The following is a 12,876-nucleotide window of genomic DNA, read 5'->3' on the forward strand; positions in this document are numbered from 1 at the left end:
ACGAGTTCTCTTCTCTCCTCCTTTGTCTACGTTCACTGGGTGGTAAACATTTTCGGCTGGTCACCGTCTGGCGATTGAAATTGAAAGAATAGAAAAACAACAACGGGAAAAAAAAAAAAAAAAAAAAGAAAATGAAATTAGAGAAAAACGAAGAACGGTGATTTACGCCTTCGCGATCTTTTGTGATTATGAATGGATGTATGCATGCGTACAGAAGAAGAGGAAAAGAAGAAGAAGAAGAAGAAAAAAAAAGACTATGGTCTGCGAATATCTGAAATCTCGAGACTGGTGTTCCCTCGAGGGTGAAACGCATGACAGAAAATCCTCAAGGTCTTCCTTTGTATCTACGCAGATGGAAATATACGTATACTGCGCATCGATGATATACATTTACTTCGCTTTATTTCGCTCGATCTTTGACTAAAAAGAAAAACTAAAAAATAACTTCGAATAATTATCACTTTTTTTTTAATCGTCGTTCATCATCTTGATTAAATTTTATTCAATTTTATCGCATGTTATTTTGTTTAAATTGATCGATTCGTATATTTAACGAATTTAGAAATGAATAGAGAAATGAACGAAGATTGTTCGATTGTATCGATCCAATTTTTATCAATATCATTCATATACATTCGAGGGAAAAAGCGTGCTCGAAATAAAATAGATATTCGTATCTCGTAACGCGTATCTACGCGAGGTTTTCTTCTTCCTTCGATTCGCATTTCTTTTTATCTAGATTTTTCAAGCTTATTCAACCAATTGCTTGCCAACCAATATTATGCCAGGATTCGTCCAAAATTACAAACAGAGACGAACGGATAAGCCATAAAAGTACAAACGGTATGTTTGTTGGAAGAAATTTGATACACACACACACACACACACACACACACACACACACACACACACACACACACACACACACACACACACACACACAGAGTCGTAAACAGAGGGCGGAAATGTGTTATGGTGCCATGGAGCACGTCTTTCCCTCCGTTTTCCGTGTTTCCTTCCACGCTTTCCTCGCGATCGACCGACCGACTCGCATTTTGGTCCGGTAGGTTAGGTTAGGGTCGTTGCGATGCGAACAAGGTGGGGGGGAAAGCGGGACGGAGGAGGGATAACCGGACTCCCACCGTTCCACGATTCGCTTCGCACTTCAGTTGCCTCGCGTACGTCGAATCGTGAACGTGTATCCCGCTCTCTTGCTTCCCGGTCACTGGACACGTTGTGTTGTATCTCGTTTTATCGCGTTTCCTTATCGAATTCCGACATCGTGAACTTGGTGCCATCGAGGTTTCAGCTCTTCCTTACCGACGGACTCGAAACTCGAAGTCGACTCGATCAGTTTTCGAATGTAATTGGCCGAGATTTTCGGTAATGGTTCGGCACGATGTTTCCCCTCGGAGCAACGTTTGTGAACAACAAATCTGAAGTGAGCCATGAAGTGAGTCTATGTGCAGTGTCTAGATTCGTCGAATGATCGAATCTCGTGACTCGTGGAAAGAGGTTTACGATCGCTGGCCCGTGGCATGTGTTGACTTCATGGTGTTCGAGAGCGTCGAGATGCGGAACCCAGGGTTCCTCCTCGAAGACGCCAGACACGGATACATTCAGTATATCAGGTAGGATTTTTGCCACGTTCGATCATTATTTTTTTCTTCTTCTCTTCGTTCACGCGGGGTTGGAAATCGTATTTCTTTGTAAACGCGTGTATTCGCACAATAGGCCTTGCGTACGTGCGCCTTGCAGCGAATAGGATAATATGTCATAAACCAGACGTCGAGTGTATGCATTGTTCGCGGTAAAGATGATTGTTCGAGGAAAGATCGATATTTTAGTATCGATCATATCCAGTAACCAGTCCTCGATTTTCCAACCGTGTTCTTCAATTTCATTTCCGCTTTGTAAAAAGTTAATACGAGTTATCGCTCGAAATTCGATAAAATATGAATTATCCTTTTTTTACAGATATTGAATCAATCAATGTACAATCAATAGATAGAAATGTTTTTAATAATTTCTCATTTATATACGATTTACATATCGTATATAAAATTATATATACTTTTTTCGAGATATATAACAAAAGTATAATTTCGAATCGAGATGGAAAAATTTTGGCTCGTGATAGGTTAGGTGGTTGATTTGACACGATGATACATAAAAAAAATACTCGGATTAATTTCGAATCAAATCTCAACTCGTTCATCGTTCCGTATTTGAAGAAATTATTATTTATCGATATATATATATATATATATATATATATTTTGAATAATCAGCTTTCGAATAAAATTCGACACCATGCCTCGCTTTTTTCTCGCAAAAATCAATATTTACGATGAATTACGTACGACAAATTTTTACCGTGAATGAACTTTACGTTGAGACAACCGATGTGAGATAATATTTCCTTTTCTTCATAGCTCGAGTCGAGTTTTATTTTTTCAAAACTTTGTACGTATACGTTAGAATCAAGTTTTTTTTTTTTTTTTTTTTCTCTTTTCCAATAAGATAATTTCAAGTGATTCCAATGAGCATTACTATCATATAGATAAAATTGTTTTATTTTTCTAATTCAATGTTGAAATAAATTAGGATAAATTTGGGATAATATCGGAATCGTTTTTTCAAGTAAGAAATTTTTTACGTTTAATATCTAAACGGAAATACGTATTACGACGAAGAATCAGAATCTCAATATTAAAAGTAAAGAAAAATAAGTAAGGGGAAGATATAATAATATTCGGAGTTGTAGTTGCGTTTAAACGATCGTACTGTGCGAAGCGAGGTGCGAAGAGAGGTCGAAATCCAGATTTCGTTCGTTTTTCTCTCGGTGGAGATTTTATTTTCGGAAATAGCATGCAAATCGCTGTGGCTGGCACGGGTAATTCTCCGAGTCTGTGCCCCGTGGTCCTCTCAATGCGGATTCACGTGCGCATAAAATCTATTTTCGAATCGTTCCTGTATAAAATAAATCGAAAATATATACCAAGAATACAGCGTGTAATTTTCTTTCCAGGACAAAAACAACATTTTGAGAATCGTAACGAGAGCAACGAATATATTTTTAACCGATTCATCAAATTCGAACATAGCCATTTCTTCCTCGTTTAAATAATACGATGTAGCTCGTGTAATCGTGACTGTTTAATATAAAATTTTTGTTCGATTTATAATAAATCTCTCGACGCTTTCGTCGAAACTATTATTAGAAATCATCGTTGAAACAATGATAAAATCACACGCGTATGGAATTTCGCGTTAATACATCTATATTTACCAGTAAGGTGGTTACTTTTCACATCAGCTGACTGCGGAGCAACAGCTGCACGCTTTGTATATATCATCGCAGACTTGAAAGGGGACCCTCGAAAGCAATTATTTTTCAAAGAGGAGAGCTGTCGAGAAGCTGCCTAGCTTTTGTGCAACTTTTCCATTTCTCACGGTAGTTGCTTTAAATTTTGCGTCCCCGTTGTTTCAATTACAGCGATCATCATTTTTCAAATTTTACAAATTTTATTTTACTTTATTAAAATGTAAATAACTTGTGTCTCTCTCTCTCTCTCTCGTAATCTACGACTCATTTTTTTTCCTTCTTCTTTATACTTTTAATCGTCGCGATTGTCTCTTGTCCTGCCCGAAACGCAAGGATTCGTTATTTTTTTATAAAATTTATACATCCATAATTACGAACCCCTCGAGTTGCAAGGTAATTTCGAGAGATAATTATCCCCCGAAAGGTCGCGGGGACTCATCTGAAAATACAATTTCTCTTTTTTTTTTTTTTCTTTTAAACATTACATATATTGATTAATATAAAACGTGAAATTCGCAAATGACTCAAGAGTTTGTTCATCGATCGGAATACTTGCGCAATAACGTTCTTACTCACTACTGTTTATTATTGCCTTTGAAAGTTAATACCTTGTTAAGTTTATTCACTCGCAAGTTTCACTAGTTTCAACATCGCGCAGTCGATCATCGGTTTCTTACCAATTGTACGTAGCAATGCGGTGTTGCTTGGAGACGGGGAGCACAACACCGAGCTTTGCAGTCGATTAGATAACCCTCCTTCGATTTCCTTCCATTTCCTCTATTATTTTCTTTTTTTTTTAAACGCAAATTTTTCAATCGAAAAATTTCACCTCGCGCTCCACATCTTCTCTGATAGATCTGACTTTTTGCCGAAGCGAAAAGATATATTTCGTGTGCGGATTAAAACGTGTCCGAAAATCCGTTTACAGACACAAATCGATAACGTTCGTGTGAACGAGCGGATTCGAGGTGGCAATCTTTTGCAACCATCCAATCCAAATATATATATATATAGTTTTCTTTCTATCGAAAATCACGATGATTTGATGGAATGGGACGCACGCTATTAATATAAATAGATAAAATTGCTCTTCTTACTTAATACTTAATTCCAAGTGAGCAGGAAAACACGTCGTATTCGCAAATGGGAAAAAAGCTTAATCGAGAAAAGAAATCGGAATAAAACGAACGCGTGTTACAACACGCGTGGATTGCTTTCTACTTTCGCGTAACCAGACAAGCCGACGTCGTATCTGGATCGATATGTCATCGCAATTTATTTCTCTAATCCCCAAATTTCGACCAAACGATATATATATATTAAATATTTTCGGTATTCGGAACAAGCTCCGTCCGTGTTTCGACCTTTGCCAATCCCCTTGCTGTTTCGAATCCTTGGATTGCTGCAGGTAGGCAGAAGAGAAGCTGGGACATCTGTCGTCCCGTCTTTCGACACAGATATCGGTATACAGGGGCGAGGAACCGGTTCGTTGTCGTTGTTCGGCCGCGGTTCTCGAGGAGCACGTGTCGTCCTCGCGCTTCCCGGCCGAGGGTTGAACCTAGTCTTTATCCTCCCCTTTCAAAACGCCATCTCTCTCTCTCTCTCTCTCTCTCTCTTCCTCGAAGGAAGGCTTGGAAGGAAGATCGGCTCGTTTCCCGCTCTAGTTGGCCGTGTTCCAGTGTTTCCTCCCCCCTCGCCGCGATTTTCCCCGCTTTTTAAACGCCGTTCATTGCGTCACGAGGAATCGCCGCTCCTCCTCGGTGAAAGCGATCCTTCCATCGAACGCCGCGATTCTCCTCTCTCTCTCTCTCTCTCTCTCTCTCTCTCTCTCTCTCTCTCTCTCTCTCTCTCTCTCTCTCTCTCTCTCTCTCTCTCTGTGTGTGTGTGTGTGTGTGTGTGTGTGTGTGTGTGTGTGTGTGTGTGTGTGTGTGTGTGTGTGTGTGTGTGTGTGTGTGTGTGTGTGTGTGTGTGTGTGTGTGTGTGTGTGTGTGTGTGTGTGTGTGTGTGTGTGGTTCGACGAGGCTGTTTCCGAACGGGGGATAATCTCTCGCCTCTTTTCTTCTTCATCTTCTTCTTCGCCCGTGGCGAATATTTGGATTGTTCGTATTATTTCGGCCGAGATGCGAGTCCCGTCCACGCTCCATCCGGAACTTAATTAATTACTTGAGAGGGAATTACGATTCGTATCTTCGTTTAATCGCTCTTATCGGCGCAAATACTCGAGAGACGATAGATATTTTAAAATAGTTTTCGTTCCGTATTCTTTTCCTCGAGGAAACGAGTAATTCGAAGGAATAATAATAAAGGCTCGACGAGGAAGAACTCGTAGAATTTTTGGAAAGGGATCGAAGAGGATTGTTTTTAATTCGTTTTGATCGTACGATTGAAATTTAACCGTTTAACGAGTCGATTATCCGTAATTTCGATTTTTGCGGATTATCGTACCGGTGACAATTGTACAGTGACGGCCTGTCATTTCCGACCTGCGCGATTTACCGGAAGTTCGCGCGTCGATTACATCCGTGAACGTGGTGCATCGATAAACGAAGAAAACAGAACGATTTCCGTTCTTCCATTCTCTCTCTCTCTCTGTACGAGATAATTTAAATCATTGTTTTCGATAATCGAAGTAGAAAATCGTTATTATATTTTATGAACAACGTTGTTCACGCTTTTAAAATAAGTTAAAGTTAAGATGGAATGAATATTTATTCTATTTTTATTTACAATTTTCTCGACTTTTCTCCCTTTTATTCTTCCTTATTTTACGAATAAGATGGAAGGAAGGAAGGAAGGCTGGGCTCGCCTTCGTGTTCGCACAACCGTCGCTTATCGATAGTTCGTTCGTGTCCAATTAAAAATTAATCGATCTTGCTTGTTATACGCGTTTGACAAATTTTCAGCCTCGAAATATTTATTTATATATTTTATATATCCCGATATTTATTTAATTTACAATTACGCAGCTCGGCTGGATCGTTGGCCGTGTCCGATTATCGGAATTGATATCGACGAGTCGGCCGATAACCGTGAAATAAGGCGAGGGGACTCGCGTGGCGGTAATCGCGAGGCGTGAAATCGGGCTGGCCACGACGCGGCGTGTACCGGTAGATGACACACTTTAACCCTTTCACCCCACCGACTCTACTCCGTCTTGCACGATCGAGTATCTCTCTCTCCAATTTTTTTTTCTTTTTTTTTTTTTTTTTTTTTTCAATAAACATCGTCGAACCAAACGATCCCTCTGGAGCATATTTTTGGCGTGGCGAAAGGGTTAAGTTAAGTTTGGAGCAGCGTCAGATCGCCTCCTTCTATTCGCCCAAACTTTCCATTTCTCGATGAATCGTTGGTTTCGCATGTCGATTCGATCACAATCTCGTCGATCCTTCGAAACGGAAAGTAGTGATATTCTTTATATTTTATTTTATCGTTCTTTTCTAGATTTAGTTCCTTTTCTTTCGTTCGTTCGATTTGAACAATTTTGGCAAAGGAGGATCAATTCGTTCGTCGAGTGATTATTAAGAAGGGAATAGAAGAAATTGGAATATCGAAGAGGAAGGAGTTTGATGGAAAGATGGACGGCTGTTCTTTCCCCGAATTCCTTAGGCTTGGAACGCGTAAAACGCGCGCGACAAGCAGAGCGCACAATCTCCTCGAAAGCTAATAATACGAGCTGCAAAAGTTCGTTTCTCGAAAGATGCGCCCACGCGGCGACGCCGTTTCTTAGTTCGAGTCTCGAGGATGATTTTAGTGTTTCATCGTCTCTCGGCTTAATCGCGCGCGCGCACACACACACACCGTTCGTCTTCTATCGTTTCTATCGTATTCTCTCTTCTCTCCTTTTCCTTTTTCAATCTCTTCGATCGTTCACCTTTCCCCTCTCCCTCCCTCCCCTTTTCGTTTGTGAAGAAAAACGAATCTTTCGATTACTTTTTTCGATAGATTTCGTGGAAAGTTGGAGGGGAAAAGAAAAAAAAAAAAAATCTGACGATTTCGTTTAATTCGCGATTGTCGAAAGCGCATTGTCGTCGTCGTCGTCGTCGTTCGTGAAAGTTGTTCCAACAGAAGTTACCAATCACGGAGAGGCGAGGAAAAGATATCCCTGCGAGAGAGAAGGCAGGGATACCAACTGTTCGCGTGAACGGGTGGGTAGGACTTTTTTTTTTTTTTTTTTTTTCCGGCAAAATTTGCCTCCATGCAAATGTTTTTCTTTGCTTTCTTCCTTCCCTTCTTCTTTTTCGTTCTCTTATCGAGACGAGGTTAGGTTAAGGGAAGAAGAAAATCTTTTCTTCCTTTTAGATAAAAATTTTTACGATTTTTTTAAGTTTCTTTTTCTTTCTTTTTTTTTTTTCTTAACTTTTGGTGTTACAATATTTATAGTTTTGGTAAGGGAGAGAGAGGGATTTTCGGTCAAGGATTCTCGTTTATTTCTGACAAGAACGAAGATTTTTTGTCAGAAAAGTTTGCGAATCTTGTAAATTCTATTCTTTTTCGGGACAAAAATTGCGCAAATTTTTATTTCCGTTACAGTATTCTCGATGTTTACTCGCATATATTAGCCAGTTCATTTGAATACACTTTCGATTTCATCGAATTAGCATAGCCAAGGAAACGTATCCAAAGCGAGTAATTTTAACGAAGTCGTTTGATAGTCGCGCATTATGGATCCATTCTTGTTTATCAGCGCGTTAAAAAAAATTATCTATTTCGTGTTATTCCCGATTTGAGAAAACGACGATGATGTCGACCTTCGCTTCGCGATACATCTTCCACACATATTTTACATGGTAAATAAAAAAATGGAATCGTATCATCTACCTTGATGAATCGAACCGTTATTTATTATCACGAATAGCGCGCGCCAAAGATAATTACGTCGAATGGGAGCCTGTGTAAAAAACTAACTTATCAGCGTACGATACGGTAGAGTACTTCTCGGTAAACGAACCGCAAACTTATTACGTTATTTCCAAACAGGAAACTTGGGCCGCGCGTATAACGCGTATATAACGCGGCAAATTAATAAATCAATTAGAACCAGTAGTAGTTTCGAAGTGATTGCAATAATGGCTTGTTATTTGCACGTACGCGTATACGTATATTTACTTGTAAAAAAAGAAAAAAAAGAAAAAAGTAGATAAACTCAAAAGCCACCGTATAACGAGAATCGTAATTTTTTTCTTCTTCTTCTCCTTCTTCTTGAACATCGATTAACTCGGTTCGAAAGGTCGATACGTAACGTAAAAATAATCGATTCAAAAATTAGCTACGCGTTTCCGGGCGATAAATCATGCTCGAACGAAAGGCTAGGTTTCGAAAGAATTATCCTCGTACTTGAACCAAAAAAGAGAGTTGGAGAAGCTCGTTTGTTCGACGATCGTTGAAAAATCTATATATATATATATATAAATAATGAGTTTCGAGGAACTCGATTCAACTCGGTTTCAGTCTCGAAACCGTCGCGAAGATTAATAATCCGCGGTGCATGGAGAAGTGGTGGTGGTGGGGGGGAGGCGCGAAAATGACCACAGAGAAATCAAGTCGTTCCAGTTTTGCTAATAAGGCCGGCGCGGCGTCGTTAATTGCCCTCCGTCACGCCGCTCGCTCCCTTATCGTGTGAAAGTAATCGTCACAGCTCTCGATAACGAAGGATCGTGAAAGAGCGCCGCGTCGAAGATAGATTTTCAAGTTTCTCTTCTCTCCGGTTACACGCGTGTAATCGTTACTACCCTCGTGAAAGAGAAACTTGCCATTGTCCGTCGCGAGTACGGAAGTTTACGCGATCCGATGAGAATCCGCTTTTTCCACTCGCCTATTTTTCGCCAAACTTTTTCCTTCTCGCGTTTATTACCTCGATTCTCTCTTTCCAGTTCTCGCCTTCGAATCGATTCGCCTTCGCGTCGCTTATCTTATCTTAATTCGATCCCAACTTGTTCCCTTAAGTTTTTTTCCCTTCCCGTTTGTGTAAGTTCTTATATATATATACATATATATATATAATACAATCGTCGTTGGAGACGGTTGAAGATAGGCGAGTCGTCCTTGAAACGTGCTAATAGACTCGCTCTTTCTTTCTGTTGCAGCCTGAGCGAATGTTACTTTGCAGGCAAGGGGGCGGCCTTGGTTTTACCTCCGAACGAAAGGGCCAGACCCTCGAGAAGGGTATCCGCGGCAGGATGCGATATTCAACAACACTTGCAATCCATGTTCTATCTCCTCAGACCGGAGGAGACCCTCAAAATGGTGAGTTTTTTTTTTCCCCCTCTCCAACGAGAGAGATCCTCCCGTAAATTTTTCCTTTTTCCCCTTTCCCCCCCCCCAAAAGCGTCTTTACTGTTTCTCCTGTACACTCGTAAACACGATATAATAGTAAATAAACGATAAGCGCGAGATAAATGATACGAATAAAAATATTCGCGATCGATCGAACGAGCGCAGCCGTGGTGACATTTTACGCGTGCAAAAGTTCAAGGAGAGAATCTATTTTATCCGAAAGGTGCGTCGCAATCGATATCTCGAATCCGCGAATCGCTCGCCAATCCTCGGATCGTTGGCGTTGTTCCGTCGCCCCTAATTTCTACAAGAAACACACTTTCCGCCTATAAATTCACCGAAAAAACACCTCTCCAACACCTTCATTCCCCTTTCCTCCTTTCGAAATTTCCAATCTCGACACGAGAGAGAGAGAGAGAGAGAGAGAGAGAGAGAGAGGGGAGAGGGAGGGAGAGCGGAAACGGTGGTTTCCGTTCGGCCGCGACCTCGATGCGTGGCCGATCTTCGTAGCCCGGTTGGCTACCAGTTGCGTGGATCCCACGTGTCGCGCGTCACGTGGTCGGTCGACCGAGGGGGATCGAGTGGAAGCGGCGCATTCGGCGGGTGGGCGGCGGGAGCGAAGCACGGTAATATCGGGACGGTGGTGGCCGGTACAACAGCAGACGCGGCGACACGCGTTCACGGTTATTAAAGCTGTCGGGATTCCTTGGCGAGCAGCGGCAGCTTCGACTGGGAGAAACTGGTCCCTACAAGGACAACGAGGTAAGGGGGACGTGCGATTCGACGCGGCTCGTTTCGTCCGCCGCTTTTCAGCAGGGCCCCGTTACTTTTTACGTACGTGCGCGGCGTCCCCCGACTCGCCCCAACGTTTTACGCGGAAACTCGGCAAACACGGTAATGTCAGTGACCCGTGCTGGCCATTTCCGATCGTTCGCTCTTCTCCACCTTTTTTTTTACCTCCCTCGTTCGTGTCCATCCGTATCCCACGGATTTTCCTCGGCAAGAAGACGAATCGGCAATTTCCAATGTTCTCCCGATATGATCTCGGGAGAAAAGTGGGCTATCTCTCCGGTACTCGAGCTCCGCTAAAACGGGTTTTACGACCGGCTTCTTCTGGCCACCACCTACCTTCTTGCTCCCTTTTTCCCTTCTCCTTCGATTCTTCTCTCGCCGCCGCGCCCCCCTTCGATTTCGCAATTCTCCTCCCAAGCGAAAATTTCTCCTTCTCCTAGCTTCTTTCTTCTTTTCCCATTCTCCCATTTTCGAGAAACGATCGATCCTAATCCTAAAACGCGATAATCAAAAGCTCCTTTTTCTCGCTCCTTTCGAGAAATCGAAAATTTCTTTCTTTTTCCCACGCTTCCAACGTTCTTGAAAGAAGGAAGGAAAGAAAGAAAGAAAGAAAGAAGAGATCTGTCTCAAATCAGGATTCGTCTCGGAAAATGACGTAACGCGTCTGCGCGTAAACGATCTCCACTTCGCTTCAACGCGAATCCCGCGCACGCGCAAATTCAAGGTTCTTCGAACGTTTTCGGTTGGACAGAGGCCAATAACGGCTGCTCGGTCCGCGCACCTATTACGCGATACCGTGAACTTGGAACTGATCTTCGCGTAACTCGGGCCGGAACGTAAAGTACGTATCTTTACCCTCACCCGTTCACCTTCGCTCGAACCGGTATCGGGGTGTCGTGAATTCAAACAGGTGCAATCCAGGGCGGCCTTCCTCCCCTACGATCGCTCGAAAAAAAAAAAAAACAAACAGAAAAAACACGAGATCGGAAGAATGGAATTCGAACGCGCGTGGTCACGATTTTTCACGGTCGACACCATTGAATGATGTTAATACGACGGATGTTCGTCGCGCGATCGGACGCATACGAATTTTAAATCACTTTTTTTTTTTGCGAGCGCGCTCTTTAAATTTAAGAGTCCGCGCATCCTGATGCAAAGCTGATGCCGCGCATCGAGCGGATGATGATCGATGGCCGATTCGATGCCTCGCATAGTTGCGGTGTTGCGATCCATTGTGCGATTTAGTCACGACACACTTTCGTCACCGCGAGAGAGTCACGTGACGCGGGTAGGGCTCACGTGAACCAAACTGGACGGCGCGGCACGGCGGCGCGATAGACCGCGAAATCCACACTCGCGCCAATCCATGCCATCTCCGTCCTCGAATACGGAACGTTCGCTTTGGCTCGTCGTTTTCGAATCACTGTGCGCGGGGCGAGGGGAGAGGGGAGACGCGATTGCAGAAACGACGGTATCGCGCTCGTCACGGTTCCCGACCAAACAACTCGAGGGATTCGAGCGATTCCCATTCGCCGACAAAAGCCGTGCGATTTTGCAACCGAACCGTGTCAAAATGTGCACGCGTTCTGCGTCTTTTTTTTTCTTTTTTTACGTAATCTCGATTATCTATCCGTACGTATGTGTAGCAGTGGTACGCGAGAAAAGGAAAATATCATCGCGCGATCCTCGTTCGCGCAACCTGATTTCGATCGTTGTTGACAAAGACAAGTGGACAAGTTTCCGGATTTCGATGACGGATGAAGGAACAGACGATTCCTTCTCTCTTTCTCGGCTCTGTAATTAATCGGGTTTTTACCGCGCAAGCGTAAAAGTAGAGGGACTCGTAGAGGGACACACCTGCGCAACTAGAACGAACAGTTCTCGGACAGTGCGTGGACCGCACCTCGCAGAACTGGCGTTCGTTTCACCGATCCGTTTATTAGCTCGATAAAAACTCGTTGGTCGAGTCGAGTTGGCCTGCTCGGCTCCTCTCTGTATATACGTAAACCACCGGATGGAAGAGTCCTACAACCGCTTTACAACGACTTGCTACGTTTAATCGAATAATAGGGATACATAATCGATCGTTCAATTCCTCAACGGTCCTCAAGAGGATCGGATCGAATTCTTCGATCGAGAAGAAAATTAATTCGTTTTTCGTCGTCCGTTCGCGACAGAGGAGACGATGACAGAAAGAAGAAGAAGAAGAAGAATGCGAAATTTTTGTCGGCGTTCGAACAATTTCGAATTAATCGAGTCGCGGTTCGCGTTACACGCGAGTCGTTACGCGGTACCGTTACTTACGTACTCCCAACCTGCCTTGGCAATCTTATTTATCGTCAAACGCTCGTTCGCTCGGGGATACGATGTACTCTCATAATCGAGAGAATTCGCGCCAAGTGTTAATTTTAGAAAGATTATTGATATTTAAAAAAAAGGAAAAAAAAGAAAAAACGAAATTTTACGATATCCACGACAGATCG

General features: G+C 42.7%; 1 protein-coding gene across 2 annotated transcripts in view; it reads left to right on the top strand.

Moving 5' to 3' along the window:
- The window catches only part of ssh (Protein phosphatase Slingshot), a 43,880-nt gene that overhangs the window by 6,516 nt on the left and 24,488 nt on the right, over positions 1 to 12,876 (top strand). The window contains exons 1-2 of one of the 2 annotated variants that reach the window (XM_086905694.1): positions 1,168 to 1,631; positions 9,412 to 9,571. In XM_086905694.1, coding sequence (XP_086761820.1) covers positions 1,486 to 1,631; positions 9,412 to 9,571 — 306 coding nt within the window. In that variant the 5' untranslated portion in view covers positions 1,168 to 1,485. Of the gene's footprint in view, positions 1 to 1,167; positions 1,632 to 9,411; positions 9,572 to 12,876 lie in introns of those variants that run through there. The other variant, XM_086905693.1, reaches the window with a different exon arrangement.

Source organism: Apis florea, unplaced genomic scaffold (genome assembly GCF_048593485.1).
Source record: "Apis florea isolate Af1SG1 unplaced genomic scaffold, ASM4859348v1 contig_2492_pilon, whole genome shotgun sequence".
NCBI lineage: Eukaryota > Metazoa > Arthropoda > Insecta > Hymenoptera > Apidae > Apis > Apis florea.